This window comes from Dipteris shenzhenensis, chromosome 7 (assembly GCF_047967505.1).
Source record: "Dipteris shenzhenensis isolate YYH24624 ecotype China chromosome 7, Dip_SZ_1.0, whole genome shotgun sequence".
In the NCBI taxonomy this organism is placed as follows: domain Eukaryota; kingdom Viridiplantae; phylum Streptophyta; class Polypodiopsida; order Gleicheniales; family Dipteridaceae; genus Dipteris; species Dipteris shenzhenensis.
In genome coordinates this window covers 10,009,693-10,035,176 of record NC_141602.1, presented here as the reverse complement: position 1 = coordinate 10,035,176, position 25,484 = coordinate 10,009,693, and the positions used below count along the sequence as shown (strand labels likewise).

At 45.3% G+C, this 25,484-nt stretch overlaps 1 protein-coding gene across 1 annotated transcript; it reads right to left on the bottom strand.

Annotated features, from left to right (window-relative positions):
* Positions 1-16,208: 16,208 nt before the first annotated feature.
* On the bottom strand, positions 16,209-25,054 carry LOC147899925 (uncharacterized). The gene is made up of 11 exons (XM_087377137.1): positions 24,847-25,054; positions 24,567-24,769; positions 23,973-24,441; positions 23,485-23,841; positions 23,199-23,368; positions 22,649-22,996; positions 22,290-22,553; positions 20,493-22,139; positions 20,146-20,441; positions 19,359-20,007; positions 16,209-19,154 (listed from the first exon to the last, which is right to left on the bottom strand). Exons 1-11 carry the CDS (start codon positions 25,052-25,054, stop codon positions 16,209-16,211), a joined length of 7,557 nt encoding a protein of 2,518 aa, XP_087233263.1.
* Positions 25,055-25,484: the final 430 nt, after the last annotated feature.

Here is a 25,484-nt window from a genome sequence, read left to right as displayed (position 1 = left end):
ACAGAAGTGCATTGCCTTGTCTACCACTGAGGCTGAGTATGTTGCAGCCACAGAGGGTTGCAAGGAGGCTATATGGCTTGATCGGCTAGTGGGAGATTTGGGGATTCATACGGGTGTACCAACATTGCATAGTGATTCCATGAGTGCTATTCAGCTAGCACGGAATCCGGTCTTTCATGCAAAGACCAAACACATTGAGGTCAGGTACCATTTCATCAGGGAGGTACTTGAGGACAAGCACATAGAGCTTGTCAAGATTCATACAGATGATAACCCTGCAGATATGCTGCCAAAGAGTCTACCTAGTCAGCGGTTTGAGTATTGTCGTGTATTGATGGGCATTGGATAGTATGCTCACTGGTTGTTATCCCTTAAAGGCACATTGTCCTTTAAGTGGGAGGTTGTGGGGGTTAAAGGTCATTGTGCCTTCACCCCAGTTATGTACAATACTCAAACACATATATAAATGAATGAAAAAGAAGATTAGGGTGGTTCTGCACCCACCAAAACTTGTGTGGCTCTCTGTCTCTCTCTCTCTCCTTCTTCCGTTCTTGCTTCCGTTGAGAGCACTCTCAAAATAGAGAGAAACATTAATTTTAAAATAAAGACATAAACAAAATAATTAAGCAAAAAATCCAACAAAATAGGGCCATACATTACCTATAAGCAATCTTAACGAAAAAAAGAACAAAAAAATCCATCTATGAAAAGATAATTAAACATAAAGTGTAAATTATAAATGAAGCACTAAACCATTTTCTTAAAAAACTCTCTAGAACAAATTAAAAAAGCTATGTTGAATCATTCATTATGTAAATATGAAGGAACTTTAATGGAAATTGTAGTTAATTAGGGGGTGGGAATAACTTGATTTCTAAGTTAAACAATGGAGCAAAAAAGAATTAAACAAACACTAAGTTATTTAGGCTTAATCAAAGTAAAAATGTCCTAGGTTAGTTAAGCCATAGTCAACCATATGGTTGATTAGGCAAAAAAACGTAATTGTAAGGTGGCAAAGTGATGGCACAAGGTTACAAGAGTTGTGAAGACTAGTAGTTGAACCATGACTGTCTAGTTGAGAATAAGGAGGCAATTAGGTAGGTGTTGAGAGCGTCAACACAAGGTAACTGCAATAGACCAAGAAGGGGAAGCCAAAATTCTGAGTGTCTGACATGTTGGAGATGATGGAACTAGGTCATGAAGAGCAGCAAAGAGGAAGTCTTGCAAGGTGATCTCAGGGGAGACCCATTGCCATGAGAGAAGGTCCAAGCACCAAGAGAGTTTTCCCATGCAATGACTGCACCAGGAGTCAATCATACCACGTAAAAAAAGCTCTACAAAGAGTAAGCAAGATGCTGTGAGCCAAGAGAGTTCCAGTAAGAAGCGGAAAGGGAAGACAGAGAAGGCATGAAGGAACAAAAAGAAGATCAGACTGGCCAATAAGAAAGCTTTGCAAAGGCATAAACAGAAAGGACGTAAAGACTAGCTAAATAACCAGGCAAAGAAAAGGCAACTCTTCAATGTTACAAGGAGAAGAAGCTCAGCTCAAAAGGAAGGTGGAGAAAACATGAGAAAGTAGAAGGTCCACGAGAGCTAGAAGGGAGCGAAGAGGTAAAACTGATCAACGGGGTAAGGTCCAAGTCTTCACAAAGCTAGTAGGGGGAGCTAGCAGAGAAAGAGAGAGCACTCTATAGGGAGATCACAAATGTGTGAGGCTTAAGGAAAGGGAGCAGTAAGGCACGGAGGATAAAGAGAAAGGTTGAGCATAAAATCATGGAGGGTGACCAATTAAGTACACGTAGAAATAAATAACTGATCAAATATTTCCTCAAAAAATGAATGAACTCCTAAGAAGTAACCAAAAAGGGGTTAGATAAAGCTTTTATTTAAAAATTTAAGCAATTAAAAGGTCCTATATTTATACAAAGAGAGGGTAAGAGAGAATAAAAAGGGCTAGAGAGAACCTAAAATAAAGGCAAGAAAAAGAGAGACCTAAAATAAGAAAACAAAATGAAGAGAGGCAGTGCACAGAGGAACTGAGGAGAGCTCGTACTCAGAGTATGGGTAGAGCACACGGAGGCTTGAGAGGATGTGGACAGAGGGTATGAGTGGTGGTTAGAGGGCAGTGACTAGAGAGGATCTTAAATAGGCTAGTATTAGTTTAGTTAGGGATGGGAGAGTCGGGATTCTAAGAGTGAAACCATATTAATTGGAAATTAGATTGGAATTAAAAATTAAACAATTTAAAAAGTGAGATTATAAGTAGGAGTAGACTTATAACGTGTGAGCAGCCACCTCAACCCAATCGACTGTCACTCCCATTGCCTCCTACTCAATAAACCATGGCTTTGTTCCTACATGAAACGTGCGTCTCGTCTCTGTGTCTATAGGAAGGCAACCCATCGCAGCTTGTTGTGGGCCCAATTTACGAGAGTTACATAAAGTGCATGCAATATGTAGTAAAACAAATAGAACAATACATTAAATGAGAAGAACTAGACTTACCACGGTTGCCTTGAATGCCAACCGTCTGCCTGCACCAAAGTGCGAAGTACCTATGGCATCTAGCCGTCTCCTCGCAGCCCTCCTCTAACCCTCAAACATTTCGAGATGGTCCCTGTTCTACTTCTTGAAAAACTTCTAATCGGCTTTGTCTGCCCATCTAGGTTTAGCCCTCCCCTTTGCGATGGAAGTATGCAAGGTTGACCTACGATGCTTCAAGAACAAACCCATGTGCTCTCGCATGTAATTCTCATTGAACTCCCAATTTGGGGTTTTAGGATATTTTGCTTTCAATTCATTGATGACTGCCTGTTTCTTTTGGTCATCTTGATATCACTAGTCAGTAGCTATGCCGCTCCTGAAGTGGTGGCTCATCAACCGCCTCATGGTGGCCATCACTGCTGTACCCTTTTTATCTTCTACTATCTCTCCAGCAACCGTCATTTGATAGGATAGGTCCTGGACCGGGTAAAGAAGACTCATGGTAGTGGCAGAGTCAGAGCAAGTGGTGTTTGTGCGAGTGCTTCTGGAGCAAGGAGTAGTAGTGGGAGTAGGAGAGGGCAAGGGACCTGACTGGTACTCGGTCTCAGGACCAAGTAGAGACCTTTAGGGATGTGAATGTGCTAACTCGTCTACATCTCCCGAGTCAACACAACATCAGTGACCCCTCCTACTCTTCCTTCCCTTACGATAGGCATGCCCAAGTGATTACCCCTCAGTCGAAGGGGCTTAAGGGGATGGCAGGGCAATAGGTCCAGCAGTTGATGTAGGAGAGGGATTTGCTGAGATCCTCTCCAGTAGTAGAGAGAAGACTCTCGCTGCCTCCTCATCGGTCATCTCTGCGACAAACTCATCGAGACTCCCAACAAAGCCATGGGCTGCTAGCAAAGGAGTTCCCAGAGGGGTAGTCACAGTGCTACATTCGAGAGGAGTCAGGCCAGGGGTAGTTCTAAGGGTAGGCCCTTGAGGTGTCGCTTGAGTGGAATCAAAGTCCTCTAGACAATAGAGATCATGATGTCTCCTCCTATGAGGGATTATGTACAGTGGAAAGAGAGAAATCATATGTTTAAAAGAGAATAAAAGAAGAGGGGAAAAGAGCATAAACATAAGAGAAGGAAGAGGGGAAATGAGATTGAAAGAGGCGAAAAAGAAGAGAAGGAAAGGAGGGAAAAAGAGATTGAAAGAGGGGAAAAAAGAAGAGGGGAAAAAAGAAGAGGGAAAAAGAAGAGAAGGAAGAGGGGAAAAGAGGGGAAGAAGAGGGAATAAGGGAAGAGAGGGGAAGAGAGGGTTCCTACACCCATCACTGCAGCTAGCACTTAAGGCACTAGCTATAGGCCAATGCAAATAGCAAAAATAACAAAAGGAAAAGAGAGGAAGCACTTTCTTACCTGGAATAGTCCCGCTCGGTGTTTTGTGGACTGGCCCTACAAAAGAGAGGAAACATACCATTTTTCAAATAACTAGTTAGAGAAAGGAGGTGTTTGGAGAAGCAACTTCTCAAAGGGATTGGATTAAGGAGACAAACATAAGCCTACAAACAAGGAGAAAGCATAAGCCTACAAACAAGAAGAAAGCATAAGCCTACAAACAAGGAGAAAGAGGAGAAAGAGAAATACCAAAAAGAGAAGAGGTGAGTCTTCTTTCTTTTACCAAATCTCGTTTTTTTCCTTAACCTCTGAAAATCAAGCATGAAAACTAGCACATAGCCTTAGCAATACAAAGAGAAACATGCTTCAATACTCACAAAATGAAATCTCACAAAAAATGAACCTATATTGCTTAAAGAGACTCACCTTCTTGAAAAACTTCGTTTCACACCAGCAAAGAGGAAGAAGGGTGGAGAGGGAGCACAAGTGTTAGGAGAGGGGCTAGGTAGGGGTGAGTAGTGGAGAATAGAGAGGAGGAAAGCGAGGTTGTCGAATATAAGGTGGGAGGAGATATTTTTGCTTTTCCCACAATAGAGATGCCAAATAAAGTGTCGCACAAGGTTTTGGGTTTAAGCCCCTAGCATCGCTATATAGAGACACTGGTCAGTCACTATATAGCAACATTTATATCCAAAAAGCATCGCTATATAGCGACAAAATAGGACAAAGCGTCGCTATATAATGATGAAACAGGGCAAAGCATCGCTATATAGCAACGGTTCAGGGCACTTATTGTTTGAAGAGAGAAAAGGAGCTCATGGGTGGCTATTTTTTGCATCTTAATTTATTTCGTTGCAATTCTTGCATTTTGACCTCAGACTCTGACATCACGTGTACATGTGATGTAGTGCCCCTAAAAATAGAATCCATCAAAATCAACACAGTTGTATGAGGGTGCTAGGATGTCTAAACTATGGGCTTGTCTCTCAATCTTGAATCTACAAGCAAACTATGGGTGGTTGGATACAAGTGTCTCGGGCTTAATGAGGTACGGTTCCTGCATTAATTTGACTCATTATTTGGATATTGTTTGTTTTGAGAATCATCATGTATGTTTGAGAATCATCATTATTTGAAGCCTATGTATGTTTGAATTGTGACTCTCTTTTATCATTCTCTCTTTTATCCTCTCTTTTCTTCTCTTTTTCTCTCTTATCTCCTCTTTTCGTCTCTTTGCCTCTCTTTTCTCCTCTCTTTCCTTCTCTTTTTTTCTCTTTTATCCCCACTTTTTCTCTTTTCACTTTCTCTCTTTTTCTCTCTTATCTCCTCTATTTTTTTGTCTTTTTTCTCTTCTTTTCTCCTTTTTCTCCTCTCTTTTTCTCTCTTTTTTCTCCTCTCTTTTCCTCTCTCTTTCCTTCTCTTTTTTCCCACATGAAGCTTCAATAGCCTATCATTGAGCAAATAAATATAAACTTATGTCACTCTAATTCAAAGAATGTAGGAGTATGTAAATGTTTGCTTAATGTCAAGCTGTAGGATTCTAAGCTTGCTCAATGTCTTATAGGTATTCTAAGCTATAGGATTAGTGAGATGACTTCTTTGTTGCTTTGAGGATAATCATTATTCGAAGCCTATGTATGTTTGAATTGTGATAGGTTGCATGCCCGCATCAAGAGATGAAGCGAAGAAGATGCTAACAACGGTGGGTATGGATTATGATACCATCTATGCTTGCCGCGGTGAGCAGATACCGGTAAAGGTCTTGAGACACGTTTCCATCATTGCAAGAATACAGCACATGTTTCGATGCAAATCCATAGCGAAGTTGATGACATGGCATGCATCTCATCGGTCCAGTAATGACACATTGAGGATTCCCACAGATTGTGCAGCTTGGAAGCACATATACGACTTTGTGTGGGAGCCATGCAACTCACATCTTGGGCTCACCATGGACGGGTGAATCCTTTTGGGTTACACTCGACATCTTGGTCAACATGGTCCATAGTCTTGGTGAATTTCAATATCCCAACATGGCTAACAATAAAGAATTGACACCTCATGCTTGCACTACTTGTGCCAGGGAAGTACAAGACCAAAAATATGGACGTGTACATGGCACCTTTGATAGAGGAGTTATAGATCTTATGGAGAGGAGTGTGGGTCTTTGATATTTCTAGAGCTCCTAGACATACCAATGCTATTTTGGTCAGGGGTATCTTGATGTGGACCATGCATCACTACCCAGGATATGGAGAGTGTGCAAGTACGTGATTGTGTCTTTACGTGTATAATATAGGATTATGCTTTTATGATTCTCTTTCGCACGCATGTCTTATACTAACACATTCATGCACGTGTGCAGGACTTGTTACAAGTGGGTACTATGCTTGTCCTGTTTGTATATCGAGTTTGAAATCGCTTGCACGATACTCCAAACATATGAGGAAAAATATTTCTGAAAGTCATGCTTGATACCTTCCGCTGGACCATCTCGCGCATGGAGGTCAGCTTGATCCACCACCACCATATTTGAAGGCAACTGACTGGATTCAAGCTTGGAGGGTGCATGGAGAGGAACCTCCTCATGGTATGAAGAGGCTACCGATCTTTCACAAGCTTCCTTATTAGGGTTAGTTACAAATCAATCATCTCTTGGATCCCATGCATATCTTCAAGAATGTGGGGGCTATTATTTGGGCACACTTGGTTGGTTCCAAAGACTCGAGAGGAGTGCGAGAAGATCTGCATGCTATGAATAGGATGTCTCGTTTGTGGCCCCAAGTGCACGCTTTAGGAAAAGTTATCCTCCCGAAAGCAACATGGATCCTCTCTACGAGAGAGGAGGTAGCAGTCAAGGCGGACATTGCTTGTTTTCAAACACCCATAGGGTACATGCATTGCTTAAAAGGAGCATTTTCAAAGGACAATAACCTTAGTGGGCTCAAGCCCCATGATTGGCACGTGGTCTTCCAGGTATTCTAAGCTATAGGATTAGTGTACCGATAATTGTGATGCGTTAGTGTAATTATGATTATGTTATATTATTGACATGAGTTCTTTGTTGCTTTGATACTTCATCCTCCTAACTACAATAAAAGGGTCCTTACAAGAAGATGTTAGAGATGCTATATTCAAGATCAATGGTATTGTGAGGTATGCTTACTATCAAATCGCATTGATTGCGTTTTCTTCAATTTAAGCTAAATAATCTGTAGACTGATTATGAACATATCTTACAAGGGCATGTGAAATAGGTGGATATCTCAAAAAGAGATCTCTATATCGAGCATCGAGAAGGCTAGGGTGGAATCCATCGAAGCCATATGCTTGCTTAAGAAGCACTTTCCCTTGAGCATTATGACAACTCAAGTGCACTTGCTTATGCACATAGTTCATGAGCTGGCCATTGCAAGTACCATTCATAGTCGGTGGATGTCTTTTCTCGAATGGTTTATGAAAACTTTGAAGGGATTTGTAAGACAAAGAGCAAGACCAGAAGCAAGCATGGTAGAGGGATGGCTTGTGCAAGAGTCATTAGTATATATCACGAAGTTTCTTGCATCCATGGATCCCGATATGCCTCAAGCTTGGCATAACAAGGATGATAATTGCATCGTTGGTGAGGTTCCCCAAGGAAAAGGGATTGAAGAAAGATGAGCAAAGAGAAAATGGAGAAATTCAATAAGTTTTGGGTATCCTCAATAGCAAGGAGATGCAGAAGTGGATTGAGAGATATGAAGCGCCCAAAGCAAAAAGAATAGATGCAAGGACGAGATTCAGAGTAACGTACATGCAATCGCAACCATATCCACGGGATATTGCCCTTCTCCCCACTCACATGTCTCTACATAAAGACGAAAGCAATGGAGAGATAATAAACGAGCGCGAGTGAGAGTTATCATCTGGATGTATGATGCATGTAATTTTCTTACCTCTTGATGTAATTAAGTAATTATTTGTGGAAATATATGCTATAAAATAGATGCATCTTTATTGTTTTAATGATGCTCTTTTATAGTACAAAAAGTGCACTGCATTCTTACTGCATTATGGTCATATGGACGACATTTTTGTGTGGAATGCATCGATTCATAGAGAGTCACGCATGATTGTGGAGTCATGGCTAACTTCACACAAGATACCTGAGCAAGTGCTTCGGATACCAATCTTCTCTCCTCATAGTTGGATTATTGTGAAACCATACGCGAAATCTATGAAATTGATTGGGACCCACGCAACTTACATCTTGGGCTCACCATGGATGGCATGAATCCTTTCGGGTTATGCTGGACATCTTGGTATGGCCCATAGTCTTGGTGAATTACAATATCCCACCATGGTTAACAATAAAGAAGGGACACCTCATGCTTGCACTACTTGTGCCAGGGAAGTACAAGGCCAAAAATATGGATGTGTACATGGCACCTTTGATAAAGGAGTTACAGATCTTATGGAGAGGAGTGCGGGTCTTTGATATTTCCAGAGCTCCTAGACATATCGGTGATATTTTAGTCAGGGGTATCTTGATGTGGACCATGCATGACTACCCAGGATATGGAGAGTGCACAGGTATGTGATTATGTCTTTACATGTATAATATAGGATTATGCTTTTATGACTCTCTTTCACACACATGTCTTCCACTAACACATTCATGCACGCATGCAGGACTTGTTACAAGTGGGTACCATGCTTGTCCTGTTTGTGGACTGGGTTTGAAATTGCTTACATGATACTCCAAACATATGAGGAAAAATGTTTATGCAGGTCATGCTCGATACCTTCCACTAGACCATCTCGCGCGCAGAGGTCATCTTGATCCACCACCACCATATTTGAAGGCAACTGACTAGATTCAAGCTTGGAGGGTGAATGGAGAGGAACCTCCTCGTGGTATGAAGAGGCTATCGATCTTTCACGAGCTTCCTTATTGGGGTTAGTTACAAATCAATCATCTCTTGGATCCCATGCATATCTTCAAGAATGTGGGGGCTACTATTTGGGCACACTTGGTTGGTTCCAAAGACTCGAGAGGAGTGTGAGAACACTTGCGTGCTATGAATAGGATGTCTGGTTTGTGGCCCCAAGTGCGTGCTTCAGGAAAATTTATCCTCCCAAAAGCAACATGGATCCTCTCTACGAGAGAGGAGGCAGCAGTCAACATGCATATCTTCAAGAATGTGGGGGCTACTATTTGGGCACACTTGGTTGGTTCCAAAGACTCGAGAGGAGTGCAAGAACACTTGCGTGCTATGAATAGGATGTTTGGATTGTGGCCCCAAGTGCGTGCTTCAGGAAAAGTTATCCTCCCGAAAGCAACATGGATCCTCTCTACGAGGAAGGAGGCAGTAGTCAAGGCGGACATTGCCTCTTTTCAAACACCCACAAGGTACATGCGCTGCTTGAAAATAAGCTTAGTGGTCAAGTCCCATGATTGGCACAAGGTCTTACAAGTATTCTAAGTTATAGGATTAGTGTATCGATAATCATGATGTGTTAGTGTGATTATGATTATGTTATATTGTAGTCGACATGACTTCTTTGTTGCTTTGATAGTTCATCCTCCCAATTACAATAAAAGGGTGCTTATAAGAAGATGTTATAAATGCTATATTCAAGATCAGTGGTATTGTGAGATATGCTTACTATCAAATTGCATTGATTGCATTTTCTTCAATTTAAGCTGAATAATCTGTAGACTGATTATGAATATATCTTACATGGGCATGTGAAAGAGGTGGATATCTCAAAAAGATATCTCCATATCAAGCATCAAGAAGGCTAGGGTGGAATTTATCGAAGCCATATGCTTGCTTGAGAAGCACTTTCCCTCGAGCATTATGACAACTCAAGTGCACTTGCTTGTGCACATAATTAATGAGGTGGCCATTGCAGGTATTGTTCATAGTCGGTGGATTCTTTTTCTCGAGCGGTTTATAAAAACTTTGAAGGGATTTGTAAGACAAAGAGCAAGACCAAAAGCAAGCGTGGCAAAGGGATGGCTTGTGCAAGAGACATTCGAGCATTATGACAACTCAAGTGCACTTGCTTGTGCACAGTTGATGAGGTGGCCATTGCAGGTACCATTCATAGTTAATGGATGTTTTTTCTCGAGCGGTTTATGAAAACTTTACAGGGATTTGTAAGACAAAGAGCAAGACCAGAATCAAGCATGGTAGAGGAATGGCTTGTGCAAGAGTCATTAGTATACATCACAGAGTTTCTTACATCCACGGATCCCGATATGCCTCAAGCTTGGCATAACAAGGATGATGATCGCATCGTTGGCGAGGTTCCCCAAGGAAAAGGGATTGAAACAAAGATGAGCAAAGAGCAAATGGAGAAATTCAATAAGTTTTGTATCCTCAATAGCAAAGAGATGCAGAAGTGGATTGAGAGATATGAAGTGCCCAAAGCAGAAAGAATAAATGCAAGGACGAGATTCAGAGTAATGTACAAGCGATCGCAACCATATCCACGGGATCTCGCCCTTCTCCCCACTCACACTTGATTGGCTACAACTGGCTCTACGTAAAGCCGAATGTAATGAAGAGACAATAAACGAGCGCGACTGAGAGTTATCATCTGGTGTATGATGCATGTATGTTTCTTACCTCTTGACGTAATAAAGTAATTATTTGTGGCAATATATGCTATAAAATAGATGCATCTTCATTCTTTTAATGATGCTCTTTTACAGTACAAAAAGTAGACGTAATAAAGTAATTATTTGTGGCAATATACGCTATAAAATAGATGCATCTTCATTGTTTTAATGATGCTCTTTTACAGTACAAAAAGTACAGTGCATTATGGTCATATGGACAACATTTTCGCGTGGAACACATCGATTCAAAGAGAGTCACGTATGATTGTGGAGTCATGGCTAACTCCACACAAGATAGTCGAGCAAGTGCTTCGGATACCAATCTTCTCTCCTCACAGTTGGATTATTATGGAACCATACACGAAATCTATGAAATTGATTTTAGACGATTTAGTATTTTCATTCTTGATGTAAAATGGATTAGAACTATTTACAACGGTCCCCATGCGACAGTGAGAAAAGACAGTCGCAAGTTTCTTTGCAATAGACTCCACCAAACTTTGGACCGATGAAAGCGATACTTTTGTTCTTCCCGAGCACTTTGAGCAGGTGCATACGAATGATTTAATTAATCAAAGCTTTCGTTTTTAAAGATCCATTGATACATGTACTTAATCATAATTTCATATATATAATTGATGGCATTTGGCACCCATCTTCAATAGAGGTGGTTTTTCATCCGAATCATCCGGATCATTCTGATCCAAGATGGTGGTACGTGATCCAAGTTGTACCATAAAGTATGCAAATTTTTAAAGATAGAGATGTGGATATGGAGATGCCACTACCAATGTCGGATCCAATTGATCCAAATGGATCTAGCAAAGAAGATGAAGATGCGCATAATGACATCGTACGGGAGGAAGATGGAGATCATGATATTGAGGAAGAAGATGACGATCATCAAGAATCACCACACTTTATTGAAGAAGATGATCAAGTACTCTTAGGTGAACGTACGATGCTAGAGTATGATGATGATATAGGAGATCAACTCGGTATAAGAGTTAGAGATAGACTTGTTTGGCGCATTAGACTTGGCTCAGGATGAAGCCGTTGATGTAAATGCTCTTCATTGATTTTTTTCATCTCAAACTTGGACATGAATATATGATCTTCAAAGGCTTGATGCACATGCTCTTGTACTTTTTTTCTCTCAAAGGATCAAACATGTATGAAAAATGAAAAAAAAAATATCATTGGGAAAAACTATATTTTAAGGTCGGTATGGGAAAAACCACTCTCTATGAAACGTCACTATAGGAAACTATCTCAGTGTCACTATATAACGACCATTCACAATCTGATAAGGGTCGCTATATGGCGACTTTAGGCAAGTGTCGCTATATAGTGACGTTTGCCTAAAGTCGCTATATAGCGACCCTTAACGAATCCTGCTTCCAATACCGATGATTAGTGCCCCACACATGCTAAACATCGGTACTTAAGCGTTGCAATAGGGTTCATGTGTAGTAGTGAGAGGGGGGGGAAATTCGCCTAGAAGGCTCTTGAATGACTTGTAGGATTGTTTGGGGGAGGTGCATATGGGAGGAGGGTCAAGCATGGGTTGGGGGGGGGGATGGTTTGAGTGGTCCCGCGTGTAAGAGGAGTAGCCAATAGGGGCTATTTACAGGTCTGCCCACCCTCCACCTCAACATGGCATTGCCCCACGAAAAGGAGCACTCCCATTGGTACACTTTAAATACCTCACTAATCCCTTAACATTAGCAAACACTAACTAAGGGCCCTTTGGAGACCCCAATTCTCCCCTATTGAAATCTCCATTTCCTATACAAAAATGTAACACACTCATCTAATTTCCTAGATGACAACCTCTTTTCTTAGATAGAGATGCATTTTATCTTTTTCCTAGATAGAGGTATTAATTTCCTATATAGAAATGTAACACACTCATCCAATTTCCTAGATGACAACCTATTTCCCTAGATAGAGGTATGCATTTTATCGATGGAAGAAGTTTTCCTAGATATACATACCAAAATGCCTAGTTATATCTAGGATATTTTTTATTCCTTTTTCCTAGTTTATGAGGTTTTCCCTATATAGTAAATGGATAGAAGTTCTGTGTGTGTGTGTGTGTGTGTGTGTGTGTGTGTGTGTGAGAGAGAGAGAGAGAGAGTGCACATGTAATATTTTGTAAGAAGTGATGGAATATCACTTCTTCTTTTGACCAAATCCCCTTCATCATATCATCATCTTTAACCTATTAACCACGAACAACTTTAAAAAATGGGACACGTGGCAGCTTGGATGAGAAGAGCCTGCCACATGTCAGAAAGGAGGACTCTCTTCATAATTTTTGTGGATTCCATTGAAGGGGAGGCAAAGAGACAAATGGAGGCAGAGAGACGCTAGGCTTTGCGAGGAGAGGAGATGGAAGGTCAAAGGACCAAGTTCTCTCCTTTCCTCGCACACCTCTTCCTCCATCCTCGCCCAGCTCTATGTCTTGGCTCCTCCTTAGATTCTCAATCTGTTTACCTCTCACCTGAGGATCGCCACCACGTCCTCTAGCCCACACACACCGCCAAGTCATTTCTTCATCCCCGCGCAGCTCTATGTCTTGGCTCCTCCCTAGATTCTCATTTGTAGATTGAGCAATGAGGGTCCACCTAAGGCAATGGGCAGAGCAATCCAATAAGGAGGAATGTGTATCACGAAATTTTTCATCCCTAGGAAAACTGTTCGCTGATGGAAATAGCTACACTCTAGCTACATCGAGGCTACATCAGTGGATAGTAAGGATACAGACCAATGGAGGAAAAGGATGCAGAGTAAGGAAGCATTTAGAGGAGGGCCAAAGCTAAGAAAGAAGACGAGTATAATGCCATGCTTGTAGTCTTCCCAGGTGATGGTCTCTATGTATATACTGTTAGATATCACTGCTCCACTCTCGTGTAACTATGCAGGAACTAGCTAACTCTACTTGTAAGCCCCCATATAAGGAGAAGGCATTTGAGTAGCTCGGTTATCCGGTAGGTCCTAGTTTGGACACTAGATGGGGGCCATGTAGGGCCTGATGGCTGGACGGCTTCAGATAGAGTTGGCACACTACATGCAAGTGCAGGAAGGCATCCCATGACTGACCGCACTGAGGGTAGATGGAGCATTTCTCGGGGCAGCCCACTCTCGAGTTGCGAGGCCCATTTGGAGCCCCAGATGATCCAGGATGGCTCTAGGCCAAACGAAAACCGTAGGTAAGTTGCTCTACTTTGTGCCACGGTTCTATCAAGTGGTCGGTGGCCTATTTCGGGACCGACCCCCAGTCAATCGTTTTAGGCGGACTAGCTCGGTCACCCAATTGGGTCTAACCGACTACGACTGGTCGCTATATAAGAGCAAGCCCGTCATCATCACTGGCTACAGCAACCCTGATTCCTTAGCATCCAGCCTCCGTCCTCTACTATTTCCAGCATGCCATCGAAGCTTCTCACATAGGAGCACATGGCTGAGAGGCAACGCCATCTATTGTATCAGTTTTATTGTAATCAAATTTTTGATTCTCCATACTATCTGCTTTTCTCTCTTGCATATCAGATCTTGTTATCTGTTGAGCACAGACGTTGTATTGTTTTCTTACATATACATGCATGCGTAGCAGGGTAGGTCCAAAAACACAGTTGTAATGGGTCTCATAAGAGAAGCTCTCTATGGAATCCATTTTGGTGGAGAAAACAAGCAACCGAGGAGTAGTTGCTATACAATTGAGGATCAACCGAGGAACAGGATTCGGCTATTTTGCAGAAGGTTGGGATGTAGGTGGACATAGGTATATGAGTCATGTGCTTCAAAATCAATAATGGAATGTTCACAAGCCTTATAAATCTTTTACCCACATTTCATAATAGTTTACATTTTTAATTAGACAACAGCATACATGCAAATTTAGCTAAAGGATAAGGCCACTCATGCTCTTATCATAACAATGTTCTAAACATGCAACCTCCTTTCACAAATAGTTGAAATGATCATTATAAGGACATCCATGCTCTTATTTCTCAGTTTGAATAAGCGGATTAATCCATTGCGCTGAGGGTTGATCTATTGTGGTGAAGACCCATTTGAGTCCTACTTTGACATGCGTGCCTTGACTGATGTTGTAGTTTTCGACAACTCTATGGGCTTCTAGACCATTGTTGGTGGAGGCGCTTTGAGGGGAGCTAAATATTGTCTCCATTACAACAGATATTTGGATCGGATGGATCGTTCAATTAACTGTAGAGAAGCAAGTCATCAGAGTAATTGGAAACTACCATGGTGTAGAAGCCTCCCAATTTGTAGGGAACATCGATCACTGCAACAGCATACATAGTGACGTGCAAGTTCAATCGCTGGCCAATTATCAGTGCATGATGGATAATCGAAGCTCTACCATACCATTTCCTTGCTAATATTCGAGTTTAAATAGTTGATCACAAGCACTAGATTACCACCCTCAGCTAGTAGCTGCATGGTTTTCACATGACTGCTTGCCTCTATGCCAATGTTCCATGCCAAGCTACCATTCTACCTAAGTTGCAGATCTACATCCTTTTGGAGAGTGACTCAAAGATGGTGCGCACGAAGGGGAAAGTCCCATTGGCCCTATAGTCCAATCATATGAAGGGAAATATGCAACACATGGCTAACCTGGTAATAATTGAGAGCTACCAGGGCAACTATCACCCAAATGTCCACATGGGACAGACTGGGAAACATTTGTTAGCTAGGCTTTGTAATTTAAATGTTTCTAATGCCTGACCAAACTATTATGCATCCCCTTAACATAAGGTTTTGATAAGTAAAATGAGGGTATGCTCGCAAAAAATATGAATGAAGGGGTGTGGAAACTATAAGGAAAGATATATATAAAAGAAGCTCTAGAAATGAACAAAAATTTTACCCTATATATCATCACAAAATATTCCAACACTAAAGCTATGTGACATACAATAGATCTCCTCATATTTATAACCATCTCCATAGAAATATGGAAACCGTACTGTAACAAAAGATTGCAAGTCTAAAGCTATGTGATATGCAGTAGATCTCCCCATATTCCTAACTATCTCCATAGAAATATGGAAATTATGAGTGACCTTTGCTTTCTACGATTGGTATCATGCAAATAATCATGTTTGTTAGTAAGTTGCAGTGTTTAAAATCAATGGTTGTTTATACACTAATGTCTTTTATATCCACAACAACCCATGTAGCAAATTTCTTTTTCTAGATTGATATGATGCAAATAAATATATTAATTAGCAAGTTGAAGTGTTTAGAATCAATCGTCAATGTCTTTTACATAGCAACAACACATGTATGAGACATGCATGTATCATGTTTTGCCCTTCAGCAACGTGTGGGTTGCCTACTAGTCATTATTATGATCTTTTGTTACTCCTCATGGCATTGGTGGCTTGGAGAGAGTTGAGTGGGGAGAGAGAGAGAGAGAGATTGTCATGGCGGATCAAAAAACACACTACCCTCTCAACCCTAAGAATATTACTCATTGCCATTCCTTCCCCAAGCTCTAGAGTGCAAACCTAGATTGAAATGAGAGAGATATATAATCTAGAGAGAATCAAAAGTAAAACTACTCCGTATGTATAAATAGTCTACAAGTGCGACCTCAAATTAGGAAGTATTCGACTTGATAGAGTACAGTAAAAATTAGTGATAAATGCATTACAAGCCACAGTAACAAAAGATCATACTGGAATAATATGAGATCACGGGTCGTCGGTATAACAAGATATCACTTCATCTTTCATGCCGAGTCCCAATGGCTCTAGCTCAGCACCGGTTTCCATTCTGAGACCAGGGAGTATCAGAGCTCGCGTCCCCACGCAGCTCCTCTCTCCAAGCTCGATCTGCTTGAACACAACTCGACCTCCCTCGTAAAGATGCCCGAATAGTAGAGCGTCCCTGCCTATCGCAGAACCTGCTCCCACCCGTAGTAGATCAGGGTTGAGTACATACAATGTATCCATATATACGCCCGACATGCTTATAGAAGCTCCCAAAGCATTGAAGTACATGACGCAGAATAAGGAGCCTCTCGTGAGTTCTAAGAAGCTCATGGATAGAAGCGCATGGACAGCTTGCCATGATGTATCGCACAGACTCCTGGTTCCCCACAGCTCACTGGAATCTCCTCGCCGTGTCTGGCCGATCAATGCCCTTCTACAAATGATGCTGGAAATAGATAGGACCAATCCAAAAAGCACGTACGCTGGCGGCATGAGAAGAAACATCCAGCCTGTTCCTAGCCTTGATCCGACAAAGCTAAGAATGAGTATGGATGGATATGTGGCTGTCATGAAGAGGAGTACAGGTATGATCGTCTGTAGCAAAGGTTGAACCCCACGGATAACCGCAAGCTTCAAGAACTCCAAGCCTTCCTTCTCTTCTGTTTGGGGGAGTTGTCCATCCAGTTGGGCTCCTACATTGGATTCGTCCTCTGGCAGTGACATGAGTTTTGCACTCACCTCACTAGCTCGAGAGATTCCATTGAAGGAATGCCCATGAACCTTTGGGTGCTGATTTTCCACACCACTGAACTTGCGGTGGGTAAGCCCCACAAGCTCTCCAGAAAGGGGCCCGTTGTAAATGGAAGAACCAGAGAGTACTGGGCATCCACCTCTCTTAGCAGTTGAATCTGATGAAGGCTCTGCAGGCAGATCCCGAAGAACCTGTTTGCCCACATCCACTTGACTCAACATCGATATCCATTCCTCTCGCAAAGGCAGGTTATTGCGCAGATGTTGAGCAACAGCGTATGCTAGATACCGCCCATGCTCCACCGATGCACTTTCTGATAGTGATTTTGCATAGATCATGTCCAGGGAGCGTGTCTTGTTCATGGGATCGAATCTCAAGGCCTCGCCCATCTCGCTATCTAGCACCTCATCCAAATGTACTACAGCCACATCTTTGAAAGGGTAAAGCTCTTCATCCCAAGGTATGGTGCAATCAAGTGCAATTTCATTGTTCGCCACAATAGGGGAAACGGGTCGCAGTTGCAGCTGGAGAACATACTTCACGCCCTCTGAGGCCAGAAGCTTCTTGCGAAAATCATCCGCCAAGAAGAGAAGTGGGCGTTTGTCTGCGGGATCCCTGGGCAGCATTCCTGTTTCCGGAGGAAGAATATCTTGAGGTTGCACTTTGCCCTCGTCTTCACCGAATTGCGGATCAGCTGGGCGAAGGCAGAATCTTACGTAGTGCTCTGTAGAATTCTGATTCGTGGAACGGAGAAGGCAACAACTGTTGGAATAATAGTGAAGCTCTGTGTACGAGTTTGGCCTTCTTAAGGACATCCACACTGCTTTCCCTATATGAGGCGACCTCTTCACCGACTCAATCCTCTGCTCCCTGCTACCCATGAGCCAGGACAAGAAGTCCGAAAGCGTTCTAGCATAAAAGGCTTTGCCGGCCTTCAATGTCAGATCGATGAGTGCATCCTCCACATTTTCCTCGTCATCAGATGCAAGGATCCTCAAAGCTGCACCGCGTGCATCCCCTCGGGCATCGTCATCGGAGCTCAGGCTGTTGCTGTGCCTTACAATGACACGGAACATCTTTCCAGGGGTAAAAATATCATGCTCTGGGATGCCACTAGGAAGGTCATCCAACACTCTCATGGTTCCTTTTCCGGCAACCCCTATTCGGTGGAAGTACCTAGCCTTCACCTTCATTGTTGTGGTTGCAAGGTGCGCTGCCAAATGGCTGATGACTTTCTTGTAAGACGGCTCCATGTCGACTTCAAGGTTGGAAGTTCTTGCTGTTACAGCTGTCCCGCTCAGCTGTTGCTGGTTCACCATAATCGGACCGTCCACCCCCACATAAACTCCGCTTTCACGCAGCAGACATCCCCTCGGAGCTACCGACATGGCTCCCAAAAGAACCTGCTTTTCAAGGGTGCTTCCCGGAAGAACTATGCTCTGCGCGCCCACCACGCTCTTAGCTCCGATGGTCACTTTCTGTGAGCAAAATGATCCCTGTCGATTCAACATGGTGGTGATGATTTTGGAGAAATCCCCCAAGTGGCTGTGCTCCCGCAAGTCCAGAAGATCAGGGTCTACAAGCGGGTTGACACCTCGGATGGACGCCATGTGTCCGACCTTAGCTCCCATGGTCCGCAGGTACATACAGAACGCTTCCGTGCCTGAAAGAAACATGGTAAACTTGATGTGTGCGGAGGCAATGAGGCGATGAACGACCCATATCCGGAAGCCCAATTCGGAATCGAGAGCGATATCATCTCCGGATTTCAACTTGCCGATCAAGGACCACTTGAGAGCGCAAGTGATGGCAGAGAGGATGACTCCGTAGGTGACGTAAGTGCCTGCGAAGTAGAGGGCAAGGGAGAGGGCTTTGCCGTGGGTGAAGAGCTGAAGGAGGACAGTGAAGAGGAGGGGGAGGTTCTGAGGCAAGGCGAAGAGGGGAGTGAGAGCGGCGACGTGCCAAGGGAGGGTGGCAGCGAGGGGGAAGAAGAGGCAAGGGGAGACAGAATCGAAGAAGGAGAGCTGGAAGAGGGAGTCTTTGGGGAAGCGACAGATTTTGGTGGCGAGAGTGAGGAAGGTAGGGTAAGCGACTAAGGCAGAGACAGCGAGGGCGAGGTAAACCAAGTAGAGGCCGATGAGGTGACGGAGGGCGATGGAGGCTCCGAGGGGATGCTGCAAACAAAACGTTCAAACAACAACGTAAGTTCGAAAACCTTGCAAATCGCAAGAAGCACCAGCTCGGTTCGAAAACCACACAATTTTGGCTAAGGACAAACGAAGACGAAGAATGTGCAATGTGCATGGATGGATATTCCCGAATCTCCAAGCTGGTGGATATTCGAGAATCTTAGAGATTCAAAATCTCCAGATGCTCACTTGGATTTCGCTCGGAATGCCGCCCCGCTTGCTGCTTCGCCATGACACGTGTAGCGGCCTCAGCTCCCCACCTGGTGAGATCCTCGCTCCCAGGTTCGTCAGCGAGAACGGCCCCAGCCACGCCGAGCCGCCCACGTGTAGCGCCCGGAAGCGAACTAGCCCATCGCGTACGTGGTGGGCCTGCAAGGTGGCGCCCTGCGCCACGACTGCAGCGGGGCCCACGCGAGTCAACCCGGGGTCGGTAATGTCGATGGTGTTGATAAGAGCGGAGTCACCCACGCGGGCGCCCAAGGCGCGAAACCACCAATTCATGAAGACAGTACCTCGAAGATTAGCGGCGACGCTAGAAGTGGCGAAATCTTGGAGGCGATAAAGAGTCCACCATCGGACAAACGGAACGCTCCACAGAGGGATACAAGGGTCAAGGGCGCAGTTAGGTTGGAGGAGCGGTACCGCCACCAAAGCGATTAGGACCGCTACAGAAGCGGTATAAAGCATGCGAGCCACAGGAATTAAGCTCACCGCTAGCGTGAGCCATGCAAGGGAGCCGTTCCCATGGTTGGCGATCTGCGTGACGCCCCAACAGAGTCCCATCCCCGGAAGCACCATTATCGCCGCCGCAAGCACTATTCCCAGCGTCTGAAGCACACTTATCCATATCATCTTCGCCACCTTTGGACTCTCCACCTCTCCCCCCTTCACCATCTCCTCTTCTATCTCCTCCTCCCTCCCTCTTCTACCCCCCTGCTCCTCCTCCTTCTCCTCCTCCTCTTCCCTTCCCTCTTGCTGCTTCTTCCCTTTGTTGTTCTTCTTCATCAATGCCTCCGAGAAGTCCACCAGCTCCGCTATACAGCTGCATGTGTAGATGTCTATCGCTGCTACTTGCACTCCCAAAAAACTAGACAGTTTCTGCGCTGCAATCACCACCCCAACAGAATTTATCCCGTAGTTCGTCAGCGTCTCCGTCGTCGACACATCCTTGCGTACGACTCCCGTCCTCTCCACGACCAGGTCGATCAGGAAGTTCTCTATGTCCTGCCTGCTGTAGCGGTCGTGCTGCGACGATTCCGGATCCGCCTCCTGCTGTCCACGCATCCCGGAGGGGGTATCTTTGGCACCGCGTTTGTGGGCGACGGCTAGAGAATGTGCCACCCCGGCGAGCTCGGAGATGGAGCCAGCTGTGTAGATGTCGATGGCGGCAACATGGACGCCGAGGAACTCGGAGAGCTTCTGGGCGGCCCAGACGATGGAGGTGGAGGGGAGGCCGAAGGAGGCGAGGCTCTCGGAGGGAGAAAGTCGAGAGGCGGGGATGCCAGATTTTTGGGCGACCAAGGAGGTGAGAAACTGCTCGATTTCCGACTTGGAAGGGGGAAGGGGAGAGGGGGAGGGAGGAGGGAGGCGGAAGGAGTTGGATTTACGAGGGTGGCGGGGGGCAGGAGAGAACTGAGGCGATGGCGAGGGGGGCAAAGAAGAAGCAGGAGAAGAAGGGCAGGAAGAAGAAGAAAGGACTTGGAGCTTGCCACTGGAGAAATGCTGCAAGCATTCAAATCGACGTATTTTGCCGGAACTTGTCTTGCAGATTGAACGAGGCTTGATGAGCGTAACGCAAGCAACCTCCACTCCATGCTCTTCTGCAACAGCAGCTTTGATGGTGTCGATCATCTCCTCGCTCTCCGGCATCCCTCCCTTGTTGCTCAATCCATCCCTCACCTCCGCCACCACCACCACTCCCACTCCATCTGATGAATACGGCGTCGTCACCCCCATCGATTCCAACGTCTCTTGCGGAGCTCCAAACACTGCACAGCACCCTGGCCTCACTGACTCGCAGCTTTCCTCCACTGTCTTCTCTATGTCTGCAGGATATACATTCCTCCCTTGCACTATTATCAGATCCTTTATCCGCCCTGTTATGAACAGATGCCCATCCTTCACCCTCCCCAGATCTCCTGTCTTGATGTACTGCCTCTGGCTATGTCCTCCAGCTTCCTTCAGAGTGTTGTTGAATACCTCCCTCCCCTTCTCTGGCTCTGCCCAATATCCAGCCCCGCTGCTCGGACTGCTCACCCATACCTCCCCTTCCTCCCCCTCTGCCGCTTCTTCACCTGTTTCTGGGCTTGCAACCCGAATGTCTACGTCATTGTTTCCCCGTTGCACATAGCCACAGCTCACCCTTCCCTTCCAATCAACAATGATTGGCCGGCCTTCTCCCCATGCACAGCAAATGAAGACGCAATTCTCTGCCTGACCGTAACCCGGTGCCATTGTCTGCTCCCTCAGCCCTGACGGTTGCAGCATCTCTACGAAGCTTTTGACAGTCTTGTGCCGAATTGGTTCTGCACTGATCATGAGGAAGCGCAGGGGTGAGAGGTTGTATGCATGGCGCCGCCCTGCTGATTCTCCTATTCGAAGCCTCCGGACCACGAGCTCGAAGGCGAAGTTTGGGGCGGCACTGTGTGTGGCGTGGTATTTCGTCATTGCATCTAGCCACAATAAGGGCTTCCGTATAAATGTTATGGGAGAGAAGAGGACTGCTGTTCCGCCGCTTACCATGGCGGTGAAGAGACCACCTATGAGGCCCATGTCGTGATACTGCGGAAGCCAGCTGACAAGAACCGTCTGCGATGTGCTCTTGTATACAGAACGCATCAGCTTGACATTGTGGACGATGCCACCGTGAGTGATCATCACTCCTTTGGGATCCCCGGTCGAGCCGGAAGTGAATTGCAGGAAGCAAACGTCGTCCGATTCTGGTGCTTTGAATTCATCTTCCTCTTGTTCCTCGGAGCCTTGGACTCCCTGTGTCCCCTCAGCCGGCTCTTTCAGTGACGGACTCTCTGACTCGGAGGGAATGCCGGACGACAGAGGCGGCCTTCCCGAATCGGAAGGAGGGGATGCATCCCTGGGTGACAGACTCTTCATGGAGAAGACTCGTGACAACAGACCGCGATCGTCCGTGCGCTTCTTGGCGATCCAGGAGTCGGTATGATGCCACGGCAGGTTGGGCCAACGGGAGGTTTCGGAAGTGTGTCTGGAGAAGGAATTGCGCAAGGAACCAATCGTGACCGCAGAGTGATAGGTGGACGTAGACAAGATGAGCCTGGAGTCGGTAATTTTGGCGACTTTGGCGACTTTGGCGAGGGCCTGTCCGGGACGTTGCATGGGGTCAGGCGGGATGAGAGGAACGGGCAAGATCTGCATGCATGCCGGCAAGGGTCAGATGCTGAAGCAAACGACAAGCAAAGGCAACCAACGATCACGTCACGGAACAAGCACTGTTTAGAGCTTACCCTTGCACGTAGACAGCCGAAGAATGCGGCGATGAATTGTAGACCCGGTGGATGGAGCAGTAGAACTCGATCACCAGCTTTCAGGATGGGCTTGCTGCAGTTGCGCAATCGTTGAGCAATCGCAGTTGCTTGGTTGTCTAGCTCCGCATACGTGAGCTTGTCCGTCTCTGTGCCTTCATCGTTCAACCAGGTGTAGAGAACTCGGTCTCCCACCACTGGGTGATTCGCCCAGAAGCGAAGGTATGCATCCAGGCTCGAAAGGTCAGGGAACTCCACTCCCGGAAGCTCACCTAGCGCCTTCACTGCGTAGGAAATCTCCTCCGCTTGCAGCGGCAACTCAAAGAGTTTCTGAAACATCCATGTATCAATCAGCTTACAACGAAATTCTATACAATTTCTTTGCCATGAATCATCGCCACACACAAGCACCCATCGGATTGATCGTCATCCTACAAAAAATCATGAGTAACCAGACGTTCGATCTCCCTCCCACAACAAATCATGCAACAAGAACGATTCGTCTCTTTCATCTTATAATAGTGCAATTTACCTTCACGTACTGAATTCCCTCAGCTGCCGTTCCAAAGTGCTTCGCCACCATATCCATCGAATACGAAGCATTGCGCTCTGTCAGCTCGAAGGCCATCAGCCCCCCCACGTACACCGTGTTATTCTTTCCCTGCAGGCCTTCTAGCCTATCGTAGAAGCCGGCCTTCATGTCTGCAGGCAAAGGCATACAAAATTCTATTCGTAAATAATCTATAATTTGGATATCGGTCGAGCATCTCCTACTTCGTCATTATCTGGAACTTTACATACTGATGAGGGATGAATACCTTCGCTGCCGACATGAGGGAAGTAATCCCATTTCCGCTGTAGAACGAACTTCTCCACCTTGCCTCCCATATTCCTCACATCCTCGTACAGCATCTCGGTCATCTTAGCCTGATCCACTTCGGAATTCCCGTAGGACCAGAACAGGTAAACATCCGTTTCAGAGTAGAAGCGTTGAATTGCCACAGGATGCCCGATGGTGGACGGATCGTCGACGTATCTCTTGCAGTAATAAAAACCTTGGGGAAGATTAAAGCCGCTAATTTTTAGGACCGTGGTGTAATACTCGATCGTTCTCACTTTCGAGAACAGATCCTCCTCTTCGGCGCTGAAGTCCATCAATTCCTTGTGTTTGTGAGCTGCCCAGCCATTTTATCGACATGTCAGCGTAGCAGCAGGACCAATCAGTATAAGAAAATTTTCCACGCCTGAACGTGGCACGGAACCAAAAAAGATTAGCGTTCGAAGGAGGAAGAGTCTGGGAGTTTACCGAAAGCCAGCGCGCTTGAAGGAGACCTATATGTCCTGCTTCTACCCACGTAGGGCAACGCCCCAGATATGATCAATTTATCGAATTCTAGCTCTTCCTCTTGCACTGAACCCGATTCCGGCTTGACTTTAACCGAGACCTTGATCAGACCACTGCAATCTCTGTTGATTCTAATAACTTCTGAATTGCATCGCACGCACGGCAACCTTTCTGCTAACCTTCGCCAAAGGCTCGTGTAACCCGTCTTCACTCTCCGGATCTTTCCCAGCATTGAGGTACGGGTGAACTCGTGTAGATATGCGTAAGGCATGTCCTGTGCAAACCCATAACCAGATGCCGTGTAGCCAGTCGATACTGAGCGGGGAATACCGTTTGTCAAACCTGCTTTCTCTATATATACCTCGCTCAAGTCATATGCAAGGGAGCTGACGGCCTGCAAGCCGATCTTTCCTGATTCTTTTGCCTGAGCCTACAATCCCACGGTTGTTAAACATCATTTAAATAGTTCAATTCCGCAGTGGTGGCAATTGGTAGACACACAATACTGATCGTTCATCACTAGCTTCACGGAATACTATATTCTAGGGCTTGTACCTGGAGCCTGAGTGTCAGGGACATAACCGAGATGTAATCTTTTCCGACATTCAGATCCTCATAGCTCTTGTTATTGCAATCGATCAGCGCCAGCTTGTGGTCGCTCATATCCTCCATCTCTACCTTCATCTCGTCAGCAAGTGCCATGATAGTCGGTGCGCTGTCTTTAGCCACGACTTGTCCTCCCAGATCATAAGTAAAACCTGATCAAGCAATGGCTTATGTTAGAGGAGTCGCGGATATAAATGCAGGAAATTGCGGATTAGAAGGAATCAGTCACCTTCGATTTCCACCGTTTCACACATGCCTGCGACGCTGTGATATTTTTCCAATACCGTGACATTCTGGTAGCCCAGCCTTGTCAGGGCGTACGCAGCAGCCAGGCCACTAGGGCCTCCACCAATGATACAAAATCTGGTGGCAGTTGGCACGCTGGGATGCAGGGCTTCAAGTTGAGCTGCAGCTGAACGCGTCATCAGTGTTTCCATGTCGTGAAGCTGCTACTCTTCCCAAAGAAAGTGTTTTAGGGACCGAAAATTGCAATGGTGTAACCAAACTCTCATTTGTTACGCAAGCGGAGGCGCGTATGTGATCTGAGAATCATCTTGGCAGAAGACCAGGAGTTGATGTCAGAAAGCTGGAGTATAATGATGCAGCGTCTCCTACAAAGGGTGTTCTACTCACTCAGCACTTGCACCAAACTGCATGCATGCAAAAACCCATCTGCTTACTAACCGTCAGGAATTTTTAAGCCTACAATGAAGCAGCGGCAAACCGAAAGCGCGGTAAGAGGTTTGCAGAAAGTCCCAATGATGGGGGGATAGGTGATGACTGGGAGTTTTAAGAAGGGGGGAGGCCGTGCGAGGGCGAAGATATTCGAGCATTATCCAGAAGGGGGACGATCAGAACGAGAAGGAG